General features: G+C 40.5%; 1 protein-coding gene across 2 annotated transcripts in view; it reads left to right on the top strand.

Annotated features, from left to right (window-relative positions):
• The first annotated feature begins 15193 nt into the window (after positions 1-15193).
• Positions 15194-17976, top strand: part of LOC112254558 (dual serine/threonine and tyrosine protein kinase) — a 51928-nt gene continuing 49145 nt past the window's right edge. Inside the window, exons 1-2 of one of the 2 annotated variants that reach the window (XM_024427251.2) lie at positions 15194-15640; positions 16224-16446. In XM_024427251.2, the coding sequence (XP_024283019.1) occupies positions 16242-16446 (205 nt within the window). In that variant the 5' untranslated portion in view covers positions 15194-15640; positions 16224-16241. Of the gene's footprint in view, positions 16447-17976 lie in introns of both variants that reach the window. The other variant, XM_024427252.2, reaches the window with a different exon arrangement.

The following is a 17976-nucleotide window of genomic DNA, read 5'->3' as shown; positions in this document are numbered from 1 at the left end:
TCTTCAACATTGCCAGCTGTTTGCCAGGCTATGTGCATGGATTAGAGTCAGTAGTGGAAAAAGTACTCAATTGTCATACTTGAGTAAAAGTAAAGATACCTTAATTAATAGAAAATGACTTAAGTAAAAGTCACCCAGCAAAATACTACTTGAGTAAAAGTCTAAAAGTATTTGGTTTTAAATATAGTTAATTATCAAAAGTAAATGGAATTGCTCAAATGTACTTAAGGGTCAAAAGTCAAAGTATTAACCATTTCAAATTCCTTATATTAAGCAAAACAGACGGCACCATTTTTGTATTCTTTTTTTATTGACGGATATCTAAGGGCACACTCCAACACATCATTTACAAACAAAGCATTTGTGTTTAGTGAGTCCGCCAGATCAGAGGCAGTAGGATTGACCAGGGATGTTCTCTTGATAAGTGTGTGAATTCAACCATTTTCCTGTAAAAATGTGAGGAGTACTTTTGGGTGTCATGGAAAATGTAAGGAGTAAAAAGTACATTATTTTCATTAGGAATGTAGTGAAGTAAAAGTCAAAGTTGTCAAAAATATAAATAGTAAAGTACAGAAACCCCCCAAAAACGACTTAAGTAGTACATTAAAGTGTTTTTACACCACTGAATATAGTTCACACTGTGGCCTAGCTGAACTCTTAAAAATACAACTATAGTGATAGAATACGCCAAAGACTTTGTGCTTTTCAGTAGTCTGCCTATTATTTGGTCCAAAGTTCCTGGTTTGCTGCTGCAATGCTCTGATTCACATGATCTTACCCAAATTTCAGCCTGCCATTTAATTGTCAAAGCTATTGACAACCTTTGATCTGTATAGTCAAATACACTATGAGGCCCAACTTGAGTGTTGCCAAATAAATTTAGAGATGAGACACCAATATTTTTGTATTTGTATTTATTATGGATCCTCATTAGTTCCTGCCAAGGCAGCAGCTACTCTTCCTCGGGTCCAGACACATTAAGGCTCATCACAAAATAAATAAACCAAACTAAATAAAACAGTACATCATATAACATCACCACACCATTATATATCTACAACACAAAAATGTACAATACCACCATACAACAATAGTAAAATGTATATGTGTATAGAGAGTGTGTGCTAGTGTGTGTGTGAGTATGCGTGTGTGTGTCCCTGTGTATCTCTTCACGGTCCACGCTGTTCCATAAGGTGTAGTTTTATCTGTTTTGTTTATTTAATTTCACTGCTTGCATGAGTTACTTGATGTGGAATAGAGTTCCATGTGATCATGGCTCTGTGTAGTACTGTGCCTTTCCCAGAGTCTGGTCTGGACTTGGGGACTGTGAAGAGACCCCTGGTGGCATGTCTATTGGGGTATGCATGGGTGTCTGAGTTTGAACAGACACCTCAGTACTTCCAACATGTCAATCCCTCTCACAAAGACAAGTAGGGAATGCAGTCAATCTCTTCTCTACTTTGAGCATGTCATTGATGTTAGCTCTCTGTATACATTTAAGGGCCAGCCGTGCTGCTCTGTTCTGGGCCAACTGTAATTTGCATATGTCCCTCTTTGTGGCACTTGACCATATGACTGGACAGTAGTCTACAACCTGTATAACTTGTTTTGTTGATAGCCTAGTTAATAAAGCAGAGCAACGCTTCATTATGGACAGACCTCTCCCCATTTTAGCTACCATTGCATCAATATGTTTTGACCATGACAGTTTACTATCCAGGGTTATACCAAGCAGTTTAGTCTCTCAACTTGCTACATTTACACATGATTTATTACAAGATTTAGTTTAGGGTTTAGTGAATGATTTGTCCCATATACAATGCTTTTAGCTTTTGAAATATTTAGTTCTAGCCTATTACTTTCCACCCATTCTAAAACTGACTGCAGCTCTTTGTTAAGGGTTTCAGTGATTTCACTTGCTGTGGTAGCTGAAGTGTATAATGTTGAGTCATAAGCATACATAGATACACAGGCTTTACTCAGTGCCAGTGACAGGTCATTAGTAAAGATTGAAAAAAGTAAGGGGCCTAGACAACTGCCCTGGGGAATGCCAGACTATCTGTATTATGTTGGAGAGGCTTCCATTAAAATAATACCCACTGTATTATTTTAGACAGGTAACTCTTGATCCACAATATAGCTAGGGATGTGAAGCCATAGCACACGTTTTTCCAGCAGCAGATTATGATCGATAATGTCAAAAGCTGCACTGAAGTCTAACCAAACAGCTCCCAAAAGAATCTCACTGTAATTAACACAAGTCACCTCAACTGTAAATTGAAATGCCTCTTAATGAGTGAAGAACTGACAAACAGGAATGGAAGCCAAGATCACACAGCATATGTAAATATGAAAGTTATATAGTCTTTAAAACAGGTACTGGATTTTTCATCATCCATACATTAAAATTCAATTATGTCCTCTGAACTCAGAAGGGATTTTTTTTACATTGAAATGTTTTGCATGTTAACACGCTAGTACTGTACATACCAACATACCAATTTTTATATATACACTGCTCAAAAAATAAAGGGAACACTAAAATAACACATCCTAGATCTGAATGAATGAAATATTCTTATTAAATACTTTTTTCTTTACATAGTTGAATGTGCTGACAACAAAATCACACAAAAATTATCAATGGACATCAAATGTATCAACCCATGGAGGTCTGAATTTGGAGTCACACTCAAAATTAAAGTGGAAAACCACACTACAGGCTGATCCAACTTTGATGTAATGTCCTTAAAACAAGTCAAAATGAGGCTCAGTAGTGTGTGTGGCCTCCACGTGCCTCCACGTGCCTGTATGACCTCCCTACAATGCCTGGGCATGCTCCTGATGAGGTGGCGGATGGTCTCCTGAGGGATCTCCTCCCAGACCTGGACTAAAGCATCCGCCAACTCCTGGACAGTCTGTGGTGAAACGTGGCGTTGGTGGATGGAGCGAGACATGATGTCCAAGATGTACTCAATTGGATTCAGGTCTGGAGAACGGGCGGGCCAGTCCATAGCATCAATGCCTTCCTCTTGCAGGAACTGCTGACACACTCCAGCCACATGAGGTCTAGCATTGTCTTGCATTAGGAGGAACCCAGGGCCAACCGCACCAGCATATGGTCTCACAATGGGTCTGAGGATCTCATCTCGGTACCTAATGGCAGTCAGGCTACCTCTGGCAAGCACATGGAGTGCGGCCCCCCAAAGAAATGCCACCCCACACCATGACTGACTCACCGCCAAACCGGTCATGCTGGAGGATGTTGCAGGCAGCAGAACGTTCTCCACGGCATCTCCAGACTCTGTCACGTCTGTCACAGGTGCTCAGTGTGAACCTGCGTTCATCTGTGAAGAGCACATGGCGCCAGTGGCGAATTTGCCAATCTTGGTGTTCTCTGGCAAATACCAAAGGTCCTGCACGGTGTTGGGCTGTAAGCACAACCCCCACCTGTGGAGTCTGTTTCTGACCGTTTGAGCAGACACATGCATATTTGTGGCCTGCTGCAGATCATTTTGCAGGGCTCTGGCAGTGCTCCTCCTGCTCCTCCTTGCACAAAGGCGGAGGTAGCGGTCCTGCTGCTGGGTTGTTGCCCTCCTACGGCCTCCTCCACGTCTCCTGATATACTGGCCTGTCTCCTGGTAGCGCCTCCATGCTCTGGACACTACACTGACAGACACAGCAAACCTTCTTGCCACAGCTCGCATTGATGTGCCATCCTGGATGAGCGCACTACCTGAGCCACTTGTGTGGGTTGTAGACTCCGTCTCGTGCTACCACTAGAGTGAAAGCACCGCCATCATTCAAAAGTGACCAAAACATCAGCCAGGAAGAAAAGGAACTGAGAAGTAGTCTGTGGTCACCACCTGCAGAACCACTCCTCTATTGGGGGTGTCTTGCTAATTGCCTATCATTTCCACCTGTTGTCTATTCCATTTACACAACAGCATGTGAAATTTATTGTCAATCAGTGTTTCTTCCTAAGTGGACAGTTTGATTTCACAGAAGTGTGATTGACTTGGAGTTACATTGTGTTTTTTAAGTGTTCCCTTTATTTTTTTGAGCAGTGTATATATAATTTAAAAAATATTTATATATTTTTTAAATGGTATGTATATATACAGTTGAAGTCGGAAGTTACATACACCTTAACCAAATACATTTAAACTTCAGTTTTTCACAATTTCTGACATTTAATCCTAGTAAAAAATTGATGTCTTAGGTCAGTTAGGATCACCATTTTATGGTGTGAAATGTCAGAATGTGAAATGTCAGAATAATATAGAGAGAATTATTTATTTCAGCTTTTATTTCCTTCATCACATTCCCAGTGGATCAGAAGTTTACATACACTCAATTAGTATTTGGTAGCATTGCCTTTAAATTGTTTAACTTGGGTCAAATGTTTCGGGTAGCCTTCCACAAGTTTCCCACAATAAGTTGGGTGAATTTTGGCCCATTCCTCGTGACAGAGCTGGTGTAACTGAGTCAGATTTGTAGGCCTCCTTGCTCGCACACGCTTTTTCAGTTCTGCCACAAATTGTCTATAGGATTGAGGTCACAACTTTGGAAGTATGCTTGGGGTCATTGTCCAATTGGTTGACCCATTTGCGACCAAGCTTGAACTTCCTGACTGATGTCTTGAGATTTTGCTTCAATATATCCACATAATTTCCCCACATCATGATGCCATCTATTTTGTGAAGTGCACCAGTCCCTCCTGCAGCAAAGCACCCCCACAACATGATGCCGCCATCCCCGTGCTTCACGGTTGGGATGGTGTTCTTCAGTTTGCAATCCTCCCCCTTTTTCCTCCAAACATAACGATGGTCATTATGGCCAAACTATTCTATTTTTGTTTCATCAAACCAGAGGACATTTCTCCAAAAAGTACGATCTTTGTCCCCATGTGCAGTTGCAAACCGTAGTTTGGCTTTTTTTATGGCAGTTTTGGAGCAGTGGCTTCTTCCTTGCTGAGCGGCCTTTCAGGTTATGTCGATATAGGACTTGTTTTACTGTGTATAGAGATACTTTTGTACCTGTTTCCTCCAGCATCTTCACAAGGTCCTTCGCTGTTGTTCTGGGATTGATTTGCACTTTTCGCACCAAAGTACGTTCATCTCTAGGAGACAGAACGTGTCTCCTTCCTGAGAGGTATGACGGCTGTGTGGTCCCATGGTGCTTATACTTGCGTACTATTGTTTGTACAGATGAAGGTGGTACCTTCAGGCGTTTGGAAATTGCTCCCAAGGATGAACCAGACTTGTGGAGGTCTACAATTTTTTTTCTGGGGTCATGGCTGATTTTTTTGTTGATTTTCCCATGATGTCCAGCAAACAGGCACTGAGTTTGAAGGTAGGCCTTGAAATACATCCACAGGTACACCTCCAATTGACTCAAATTATGTACATTATCCTAACAGAAGCTTCTAAAGCCATGACATAATTTTCTGGAATTTTCCAAGCTGTTTAAAGGCACAGCCAACTTAGTGTATGTAAACTTCTGGCCCCCTGGAATTGTGATACAGTGAATTATAAGTGAAATAATCTGTCTGCAAACAATTGTTGGAAAAATTACTTGGCAAAACTATAGTTTGTTAACAAGAAATTTGTGCAGTGGTTTAAAAACAAGTTTAATGACTCCAACCTAACTGTATGTAAACTTCAGACTTCAATATATATATATATACACACATACATATACATACAAACACAACACACACACACACACACACACACACACACACACACACACACACACACACACACACACACACACACACACACACACACACAACGTTCAAAGGTTTGGGGTCACTTAGAAATGTCCTTGTTTTTGAAAGAAAATAATATATTTTGTCCATTAAAATAACATAAAATTGATCAGAAATACAGTGTAGACATTGTTAATGTTGTAAATTACTATTGTAACTGGAAACGGCAGATTTTTTAATGGAATGTCTACATAGGCATAGAGGCCCATTATCAGCAACCATCACTCCTGTGTTCCAATGGCACGTTGTGTTAGCTAATCCAAGTTTTTAATTTTAAAAGGCTAATTGATCATTAGAAAACTCTTTTGCAATTATGTTAGCACAGCTGAAAACTGGTGTTCTAATTTCATGAAGCAATAAAACTGGCCTTCTTTAGACTAATTAAGTATCTGGAGCATCAGCATTTGTGGGTTCGATTATAGGCTCAAAATGGCCAGAAACAAATGACTTTATTCTGAAACTCATCAGTCTATTCTTGTATTGAGAAATGAAGCCTATTCCATGGGAGAAATTGCCAAGAAACTGAAGATCTCATACAATGCTGTGTACTACTCCCTTCACAGAACAGCGCAAACTGGCCCTAACCAGAATGGAAACAGGAGTAGGAGGCCCTGGTGCTCAACTGAGCAAGAGGACAAGTATATTAGAGTGTCTAGTTTGAGAAACAGACGCCTCACAAGTCCTCAACTGGCAGCTTCATTAAATAGTACCCGCAAAACACCCGTCCCAACGTCAATAGTGAAGAGGCGACTCCAGGATGCTGGCCTTCTAGGCAGAGTTGCAAAGAACAAGCCATATCTCAGACTGGCCAATAAAAATAAAATATTAAGATGGGCAAAAGAACACAGACACTGGACAGAGGAACTCTGCCTCGAAGGCCAGCGTCCCGGAGTCGCCTCTTCACTGTTGAAGTTGAGACCAGTGTTTTGACTAAAGGGGGCACTGTTTTGAAGCTAGAGCGCCTCCATCATGGCACTCTGTGAAACATATTTAGGAAGCTATAGAAATGCATTTGTTAATGTCTACATTTGTTTTTGCCACTTGTATTCTATTACAGACACCTTAATGAATACTTTTAAGTTATTTTTATGTGAGCTAAACATTTAAAAATGAAAAGATATATAAAAACATTTTCTTTGAAGTGTGATTTTGAGAAATTTCTAATGTTACTGTCCCCACTATAACAAAACTACTTAAATACATGTAATTGTGTCCTTGAAACATTTAATTGAAATACTGTAAATTCCATTCATTACTATGGAGGACTGCTCCCTCTGGGGAGTGAAAATATGGCCGACTGGTGGCTTCAAAGCCCAATACACAGCATCAGCAAACCAAGGTTTATATACATTATTGGTCCGTCCACACAGACATTGTCATTTGAAATCTTTGTGTGAATTCTACACACATAGAGTACAGACACCACCAAGTGGTGGATTTGAATCATGAAATGTAGGCCTACTTTTGCCCCAAGAGGGAGCGCTTTACACACAAATGTGTAATCCATGTTAAGAGTTTGGTAAATACATTGTCTTTATCAGTTACTGGCTTGGGGTTTTGTGATACTTCATTGTGCCATTACATTATACCTCATGTAATGATTGCAGTGGAGCTACTGGAATATTGCATGAAACATCAAACAAATAAAACACAACAATAATCAAAGTAATTCGGGGCATTTCATGAGAAGGTCTCTGAGTCTCTACTGGAATACACCAGTATTAGAAATATATTTTCTCAAGTTACATGCCAATTGACAAACCTGTCACAAGGCATGATTCTGCATTTGAAGGTGCAGCCATCAAAACCTCCAATGCCAATTGATTAGCTGCAATAAATCCACTGACATTGCAAAATTAAGGCTAAAGGCCCATTGCTCAGGTTTGTGCAACATGAGTCACTGTTTTGGGACACAGTGATTGAAAAGGTGACTATTTGATGAGCCCCTAAAGTAGGACAAGTAGGGCTTCGTGAGGAGCAGTTTAAATGTGGATTGGGACACATTTGAAAAAAAAGAGCTGAGTTAAAATACGATTTAAGGGTATTTCAATTACTTTCAATTACATTTGAAAGTAAGAATTTAAAAAATGTAAAAATGAAAACACAAGTAGTTGAATATTGGAATGCATTTGTAAATACACTTGGAAAGTATTGGCATACTTGACAATACTCAAATAGACAGTGCATTTTCAAATATAAATAAATACTTTTGGTCATTTGAATCCAGGTCTGTTTGATATTTGATATAATGTATTTGGAAATAAGTATTTGAAATATGTTCAAATAGTATGCTTTTTTATAGGATACTTCCGATAGAAGTAGTTGATTTCGAATACACAGAAAAAAGGTATCTAAATAGCAAATAATAAAATAGTCCTACACATGTATTTGAACTCAGCTCTGGAGACAAACGCGATTCAAACTCAACAAAGACAAACACTACCAGGATGAAAAGAATATGGTGTGTGAGAGAGGGTGGACTCAGTTGGCCTACCTCCCAAATTTGCTGTACTGGTGTTAGAAATGGGATTGCGCTGCTGGGAGACTGTTGAAAGTGTGTCACATCGGGATTGAAAAACCCCTGACGGTAGTGTGCAATTTCGGGCCGGGCCCAATGTAGGCGGAGTCAAACGCGTTTAACCCGAACGCTTCCCGTCTCCTTCAACGTCACCCAAATTGAGGCACAACGTCAACGAAAGCAAACCTTAATTGAGCCTAGCCAACATGGATAAAAATATAGACCATGAAAGTAAGTGAGACTGTCATTATGCACTTTGTAATATTCATGTTATGCCAGTGCAGTGGTATATTTTTATATTACCAACAACCGCACTGATGTTAGCATAGCGTTAATTAGCACGTGAGCTAGCTAATTGCCCACAATGAAGGAAACCTACTCGGTTTACATGTACAGTTATGTAATTGATTTGATCGTGATTTTCTGTATGTATGCCTTGTTGTGATTGGCTGCCTCTAAATGTGTAAGATTGATGCAATTCCCTTAGTTACACAAAGTTACATACAATAATTAAATCACCTGGTCCCAAAATACATGGCAAGTCAAGAAAAGTCATTCTAACTTGTTCACATTGCAAACTGAAGTTATATAAGAAAAACTTCAAAACACATTTATGAAGAAAGCATACACATTGCTTTGAAACAGTGTCCAAGGAAAGATTGTTGGCATGTGAGTGCATTGATGTGGGAAATGGTGTGTTTGCAGTCGAAAATACATTTTCTGGTCCAGCAACACACATACATGTTGTGAAAATTTACTTAGGCTAATTCAGTTCCAACTGTGTTCAAAACTGTTATACATGCTGGAGTATTAAAAAGCTGTTGAATTGTTATTTTTCTTTACTTTTTTTAATGATTTGTTATCATAACTATCAAACTTAACAACCTACTCTTTCTTAATTTACAGTACGCTCTGTACATTGCAATGGAAGCACAGTGTGATTTCACTGAGGTATGTATGAATTATGAAATTCTCATCACTAGTGTATATAATGTTTTTTTGGGATACTCATCCGATTGTGTGAATTTCTTTTTCAAAGGAAAACATTAGGCGGCGGTGGTGCCTAGTTCTCCTGCAGAACTTTCCCATGCTGTAAGTCTTGAACATTATACAAACTTTTCATTTGCATCCTTAAATTCACTTGGTTCACTGTAGGCAGACTGACCTGAGTACATGTTCATATTGAATGCATGTCATTCACTCACTAAGGTCTGAAGAAGAGAGGTTGAAAGATCGAAAAAGGTGGCGAAAACAAAACACACTACAGGGAGGTGTGGTATGATGAGTGGTATAGTCTTAAACCAATGTTTAAAGACTTAAACTGCCCCCCTATTAGCTAAATTAAGGTGCATTATTGTACACACATCCCTAGAGTTTCCCTTGCATTACTTAATGACCACAATCAGTTTTCTTTTCTTTCTAGACGATACTGAAAACAAAACACGACGAGCTGTGAACTGGGTATGTAGTCTACTGTGTGTAATGCTGAAGGCTTGATGCATGGCAAGATATAATAGTTGTGATGACTTGATGAGTAGTTATAGATATCACTGAAAACCCCTTTAGTAATAGTGGCTTTTGTTTGCATGGTGGTATTGTGAAAGTAGGGTGTAATTTGACTTGATGAGCCAATACTCTTAATATTTATTCTTCCTTTTTCTTCAAGAAAGCAGATGTTCTTCTAAGGGACACCCTAGAGGCAGCGAACATTTAAAGGCAATGTTTCCCTCCCTAGTGTAATTGGGATGGACGGGGAAGACCGCATTACAATCCTTAAAGAACTACGGTTGTATGATGGCCTGGAAGAAGAGGAAAATATTCTCCTCAAGGAACCATTCATGTTCCAGAGAGATTATGAGATGTTCTATGTGGAGGCAGTTGACAACAAGAACATTACTGTCTTTGCCTCTTTTGAGGAGCAGAAGTGAAGCCATTTTTGAGGACTAGTCAAACCTTGTTTTTGTCTGCTGTTTCAATTGTTAATTGTGTTATATTGTTTAGTAAAGATGACATAGAAGTCACCCGAGTCTCTGATCTCTGTACTGGAGCTGGTATAACTTAATGTACAAAGCACCTTTCAGCTATTCAGTATGTCTACTATATAGTTTAGTCTCTCCATTCTCATTGGGAAAGTAAATAGCATTATAAATCAGGGTAGGTAGTAACTGTATGTGTGTATGCTCAATGAAATAATATAAAGTTAACATTTATCAACACAATTTTAACAGTACATGACATAAGTCTGTTCACTGCAACAATATCAGTAGCTTGTCTAAAGTATAGCATGAAGCAAAAAGTGTTACAACACATCTAGTACCACTTTGTATAATTATTTCTTACAGTTTCAAAAATGAAATACGTTTGTATTCAACGCGTGCCTTGTGCAAACTTGCGTGTTTGTATTCAGTGTGTGACTGTCAAACCTCAGCTGGACTAAAAAAGGTGGGTGGGGTCAAACGTTTGACTCCGACCACATTGAGACCGGCCCTGAATTGCACACTGCAGTCAGGTGTACTTGTCAGGACTTGCACTTTCCAAAGGAAGGGGCAGAGATTTGCAAAAATTTCTGTATTTGAAATACGAATTTCAATTCTGAGTATTTTGTCATTTGTAGTACACTGGGCTGAACTAAACTCAAATGTATTTTGTAACAAGATACTTTAGAGAGCTGTAGGTGTATGTGCATTTATACTTTCAAAATAAATACTTTTCTATACCATTTATTTTTAGTGGTTCACAACTGGCCCCCTCTCACTCTGCATTGGTATCAGAATGTCTTGGCACTATGGTGTGATAAGAGCATCTACTAAATTACCTATAATTGTATATATAAAAATGGACAATTGCAAAGCATTTCAGGCCCTGAGTGTAGCTAACTCACCCTCTCTGCCCATTCATCGCCATTTACTCGTTGTCTCACCTGTTGTCTTAGCTCTCCCAATCAACACCTGTGATTGCTCTATGCCTTGTATACTGTTGTTTAGGGCAGCTCATTGTTTTATTTTACTGCGGAGCCCCTAGTCCTGCTCAACATGCCTCAGATAGCACCCTTGTCCCACCCCCCACACATGCGGAGCCAACACTTAGCTTAACTGGCACCTCTAGAGATGCAACCTCTCATCGTCACTCAATGCCTAGGGTTTACCCCCATTGTACTTGCACCCTACCATACCCTTGTCTGTACACTATGCCCTGAATCTATTCTACCACGCCCAGAAATCTGCTCCTTTTATTCTCTGTTCCCAAAGCACTAGACAACTAGTTATTTTTGCCTTTAGCTGTATCCTTATCCTACTCCTCCTCTGTTCCTCTGGTGATGTAGAGATTAACCCAGGCCCTGTGTGTCCCCAGGCGCTCTCATTTGTTGACTTCTGCAACTGTAAAAGCCTTGGGTTCATGAATGTTAACATCAGAAGCCTCCTCCCTAAGTTTGCTTTATTCACTGCTTTAGCACACTCCACCAACCCTGATGTCCTAGCTGTGTCTGAATCCTGGCTTAGGAAGGCCACCAAAAATTCTGAAATTTTCACCCCCAATTACAACATTTCCGTCAAGACAGAACCGCAAAAGGGAGCGGAATTGCAATCTACTGTAGAGAGAGCCTGCAGAGTTCTGTCATACTATCCAGGTCTATGCCTAAACATTTCAAGCTTCTACTTTTAAAGATCCATCTCTCCAGAAATAAGTCCCTCACTGTTGCCTTGTTATAGACCCCTCTCATCTGTGCCCTGGACACCATATGTGAATTGATTGCCCCCCCTCTATCGTCAGAGTTCTTACTGCTCGGTGACCTAAACTGGGATAAACTCATCCTGTTTTACAATCTAAACTAGATGCCCTCAATCTCACACAAATTATCAAGTAACCTACCAGGTACAACCCTAAATCCGTAAACATGGGCACCCTCATAGATATCCTGACCAACTTGCCCTCTAAATACACCTCTGCTGTTTTCAACCAGTATCTCAGCGATCACAGCCTCATTGCCTGCGCCGTTATGGGTCCGCGGTCAAACAACCACCCCTCATCACTGTCAAACGCTCCCTAAAACACTTTAGTGAGCAGGCCTTTCTAATCAACCTGGCCCGGGTATCCTGGAAGGATATTGACCTCATCCTGTCAGTAGAGGATGCCTGGTTGTTATTTAAAAGTGCTTTCCTCACCCTCTTAAATAAGCATGCCCCATTCAAAAAATGTAGAACTAAGAACCGATATAGCCCTTGGTTCACTCCACACTTGACCGCTCTTGACCAGCATAAAAACACCCTGTGGCGTACTGCACTAGCTTCGAATAGTCCCCACTATATGCAACTTTTCAGGGAAGTCAGGAACCAATACACACAGTTAGGAAAGCAAAGGTAAGCCGTTTCAAACAGAAATTTGCATCCTGCAGCACTAATTCCAAAAAGTTTTGAGACACTAAAGTCCATGGAGAATAAGAGTACCTCCTCTCAGCTGCCCACTGCACTGAGACTAGGAAACACTGTCACCACCGATAAATCCACGACAATCGATCATTTCAATAGGCATTTCTTTGCAGCTGGCCATGCTTTCCACCTGGCTACCCCATCCCTGACCAACAGCTCAGCCCCCCCCCCACTTCTCCTTCACCCAAATCCAGACAGCTGATGTTCTGAAAGAGCTGCAAAATCTGGATCCCTACAAATCAGCTGGCCTAGACAATCTGGACCCTCTCTTCCTAAAAATTATCCACTGCCATTGTTGCAACCCCTATTACTAGTCTTTTCACCCTCTCTTTTGTATCGTCTGAGATTCCTAAAGATTGGAAAGCGGCGCGGTCATCCTCCTCTTCAAAAGGGCTTTCTAAAGTCTTCGAAAGCCAAGTGAACAAACAGATCACAGACTATTTCGAATCCCACCTTCTTCGCTATGCAATCTGGTTTCCGAGCTGGCTTTCAACTCTGTCAATCACCATATTCTTATCGGCAGACTCAACAGCCTTGGTTTCTCAAATGACTGCCTCGCCTGGTACACCAACTACTTCTCAGATTGAGTGTGTCAAATCGGAGGGCCTGCTGTCTGGACCTCTGGCAGTCTCTAGGGGGTGCCACAGGGTTCAATTCCTGGGCAGACTCTTTTCTCTGTATATCAATGATGTCGCTCTTGCTGCAGGTGATTCTTTGATCCACCTCTACGCAGATGACACCATTCTGTATACATGTTTTATTTTTTTATTTGACCTTTATTTAACTAGGCAAGTCAGTTAAGAACAAATTATTATTTTCAATGACGGCCTAGGAACAGTGTGTTAACTGCCTGTTCAGGGGCAGAACGACAGATTTGTACCTTGTCAGCTCGGGGATTTGAACTTGCTACCCTGCCGCCCATCTGGTCCCTCTTTGGACACTGTGTTAACAAACCTCCAAATGAGCCTCAATGCCATACAACACTACTCCTGTGGCCTCCAACTGCTCTTAAATGCTAGTAAAAGGAAATGCATGCTCTTCAACCGATCACTTCCCACACCCGCCCGCCTGACCAGCGTCACTACTCTGGACAGTTCTGACTTAGAATATGTGGACAACTTTAGATACCTAGGTATTTAGGTAAATACCTAGACTGTAAACTCTCCTTCCAGACTCACATTAGCATCTCCAATCCAAAATTAATCTAGAATCGGCTTCCTATTTCACAACAAAGCCTCCTTCACTCATGCTGCCAAACATACCCTCGTAAAACTGACTGTCCTACCGATCCTTGATTTCGATGATGTCATTTATGAAATAGCCTCCAACACTCTACTCAGCAAATTGGATGCAGTCTATCTTCAAGCGTCAGCTGTCAGAGCAGCTTTCCGATCGCTGCAGCTATACACAGCCCATCTGTAAATAGCCCATGCAACCAAATACCTACCTCATCCCCATATTTGTTTTTGTTTTACTGCTCTTTTGCACACCAGTATTTCTACTTGCACATCCTCATCTGCACATATATCACTCCAGTGTAAATTGCTAAATTGTAATTACTTCGCCACTATTGGCCTATTTATTGCCTTACCTACTTACTTCATTTGCACACACTGTATACAGATTTTCTATTGTGTTGTTGACTACGTTTGTTTGTCCCATGTGTAACTCTGTTGTTTTTGTCGCACTGTTTTGCTTTATCTTGGCCAGGTGGCAGTTGTAAATGAGAACTTGTTCTCAACTGGCCTACCTGGTTAAAATAAAAGTGAAATAAAAAATGCTGAGTATTATTCTCATTGACCTCTGCCTGACATCAATAATAATACCCAGTGTTGCTTGCAGTTCATTTTGGTATGTTCATTTTCATATATACACTTACATTTTGGTCATTTAGCACACACTCTTATCCGGAGTTATTTAAAGTCAGTGAATTCAACTAAGGTAGATAAACGTCAACATATAACAGTTATAGCAAGTAAAACGTTTCTGTAACCATTACTGAGAATGTTGTTGCTCTTCGGGCCAGCTAGTTATTAAAAATGTAGGTTATTTCTATATCTTAAAATACATGTCTTTTAATTAAATACAAATATTTTGTAGTTAATTTTAATACACTGATCTTTATTGTATTTTATAATTATATTTTGTCATTTTTGTCCATCCCTGGGAAGTTAGTAGTTTAAGTGTTCGATTGACAGTCGCATGGACCCAAATTCCAATTCACTGCAACACCAAACCTCTAAAATCAGACTCCCAGATAATACTGTTTTTCACACGTTGCCATGTCAGAGAAAGAGTATGGAGAACCTGAGCCTATTTGTCCCTAAATAATATATCGTGGACAGATTGCGTAAATGTAAATAAAACCTACATTTAATCGAGCAAATTTTAGTCTGGGTTAAACGAGATTACGTCCTAACAGTAGCAAATGAATCCATGTTCTCTGGGCAGTAGGGCAGAATAACTACATATCCCAGAAGGCAATAGAGAAACATTGTCCTTCTCCAAGTAACTACTGTAGCTAGCTAGGTACTCTCGAACTGTCTGTGTTTGTTTTAAGAGAGTGCTGCTAAACTGTAACATTCCAAATGTTGATCCCCTCGAGTGATGGTAATAGCTTTTTTTTTTCTAGCATTCATTGAAGACTGAGGAGCGTAGCGACAGACATCTTTTTATGTATCACAACTGTAATTGACAGCGAGCGAGTTTGTTTTGCTAGCTAATTAGCCATCTCTTCCGTGGAATCTCGGATAAACCAGCAAATTGGCAGTAACTCGCTAGTTTATGTAGCACCTGTGGAAAAGGTTACTCGAGGGAGCTAATGACAACATCGGCTGGGATAATGGGTCTGCTGTCTTGAAACATTAACTTGGAAAACGATGCCTGGCTTGCTGGCTAGTAGGATAGGAACTGGATAGGAAGGTAAGTAAGGCTACTAGTACGGGAGCTAGCTAACGTTAAATATCTCACATCACTGAGACACTGCTAGCTAGGGCTGGAAAGAAGTTGGCAAGTTCGATAGCTAACGTTAGCTAAGACAGTCGTTTGCTAGAGGACACTGGTTATCAAACTAGCTATTTGCCGTTCAACGTTTGTTATGCCATATTTTGTTTGCGTGGACAGCGACAATGTGATGCAGTGATTTTGCTACGGAATTCCCCACGGCAGTAACGTTGCCCGCTAGCACTGCGATATCGCTTGCACAATCGGCCCTTTAAATTAACAGTGGACTTTTTGGACTGTTGGTGTCTGAAATCCATGACCCAGGGCACAACATATACGTCAAGTAAACAAACATTAGTGATACTGATGCAAATAATTGAACAGTGGAAATCTGAATAAGTGAGACCATAAGAGAATTCACTGAAACGGAGCAGCAAATCACATTGACGCTCACTGATGCGCCCTTGTCCAATAACTTGCAATGGCAATTACAACTTGAAGACTGTTCAAAAGGTGGTAGCAGTAAAGAGAAGAGCGTTCTCCCTATTGTGCCTCATTTCAGACTCGAATACCTACTGCAATGGAGGTGGTAGGTGGGGGAAATGTGCAGAAAGTCACTCCTTTAGCTAGAGAATTATCCCGACTCTTCAACAGCTACAATAAACACTCTATACAACTGAAAAAGAATCTGAAGGAGACCAACGCATTTTTCCGGGAAATAAAACGCAACTACAGTAACGCCTGCGCATCGGCCGCCAGCTCGGAGGCAGCTGCTCTGGAGGCAGGTAAGAATGTAACCTGTTCACATTTGTTACCAATAATTACTGCTTTTCTCGGCATCATCACAACAGAATGTTCAGTAAAACTTCCACATTCCTCAGAAAACGGCATGCATATCTAACAAGACCACATTAAGTGATTAGGTTGTCACATCATGTCACACACACTTTAGTACTTGAGGTTACTTTTATCCAAGTAGCTACAGTACTTATATTATAATATGCCTGTTACTGAAGGACCCTGTCTGATTCTTTTACATTCTACAGACTTGGCCTTCATTGAGAGCCACCACTCACAAGTTTTGTAATGTGCTCATTGGTTCCAGTGTGAAACCCTATTAACTTTGGACAAGCCCCATAAACATAGACAACAAGCAGAGGAATGTCAGTCATTCTAGAATGAGTTTGAGTGGGAACTCTTCCGATTGTGGTCATTCAAGGTGGACTGAATTAGGTACAGCAGACTCTGCACATCCCATAATGTTCCAATTAGGAATGTGCACAAGTGCTGCTGACGTCAGGCAATTCCTAAAGGGCCCACAGGTTTCTGACCTGTACCCAATTCATATATGGTGGTGGGATGCCATATACAGGTGGATATTGTTAAAAGTTTAACTGTCATCTGAATGGAAGTAATGAGGTAGGGTAAATGGCCTAGGATCTGCCTATTCCCCCACTGGAAAAAACAACTGTTGGCCGGACAGATATTTCTTTGGCAACAAGTCGACTGTAGAAAATGTGTTAAATAGGATTTAGAGGAAAAATTAACAGATTAGGGCCAGCTAAAGTCTATCTCAACAGTATGACCTGACAAAGGGCACCCAGTATGCTGAGATTCCCGCTTAAGAAATAACTGAGGCAAAAGGAAACATGTACTGATGATAAATAACATAGTAGGCTACATATCCATTTGCTGTAAGCCATCCTAATTTCATAATTTTAAACTCTGCACTAGTCACTGCACTAGTTAATTTGGGGATAGCCTGACCTTGAAATGTGTGCGGGCTGATGAGTAGGGTGTGAGTCTCACGTTCCTGTCTAGGAGATGTGAGTTCTTTTGAGCCTCTGTCTAATAGGGCTGTCATTCAAGCCCACCTACCTGTCCACTAAGGTATGTTCGTGGGTTTAATGTCGCCACTAAACCCATTTACACACACATTTACCAATAATGTTTCAACATCCTCAATCTAGTCCATCTAGAATGTCAAATTTATTGTGAAAAGCAAATCTATCCTTTCCATCAAGTAGGGCTATAAATATCTCTTTCAGTCTAACAACAAACCACAGAGAGGTTGCCATGCCAGATGACATGTTTCAAGCTCTAGTAACATGCTACAAAATGTGACCAGTCATCACTGAATGGAAAGTGCAGCTGTTTAACCTAATTCCAAGCGGATGTTTTTATTAAGCCTATAGGCCTATTTTTATACAAAACCTTATGAACTCAGTCACCGCCTTTAGAATCAGACAGACACACACACACACACGGCTGGTCTTTCTGGCCTCAACTAAAAACCTTATGAATGCCATAGTTGT

This window comes from Oncorhynchus tshawytscha, linkage group LG07, assembly GCF_018296145.1.
Source record: "Oncorhynchus tshawytscha isolate Ot180627B linkage group LG07, Otsh_v2.0, whole genome shotgun sequence".
Taxonomy (NCBI): domain Eukaryota; kingdom Metazoa; phylum Chordata; class Actinopteri; order Salmoniformes; family Salmonidae; genus Oncorhynchus; species Oncorhynchus tshawytscha.
Note: the sequence above shows the minus strand (reverse complement) of the source record. Positions and strands in the feature narration are given on the sequence as shown.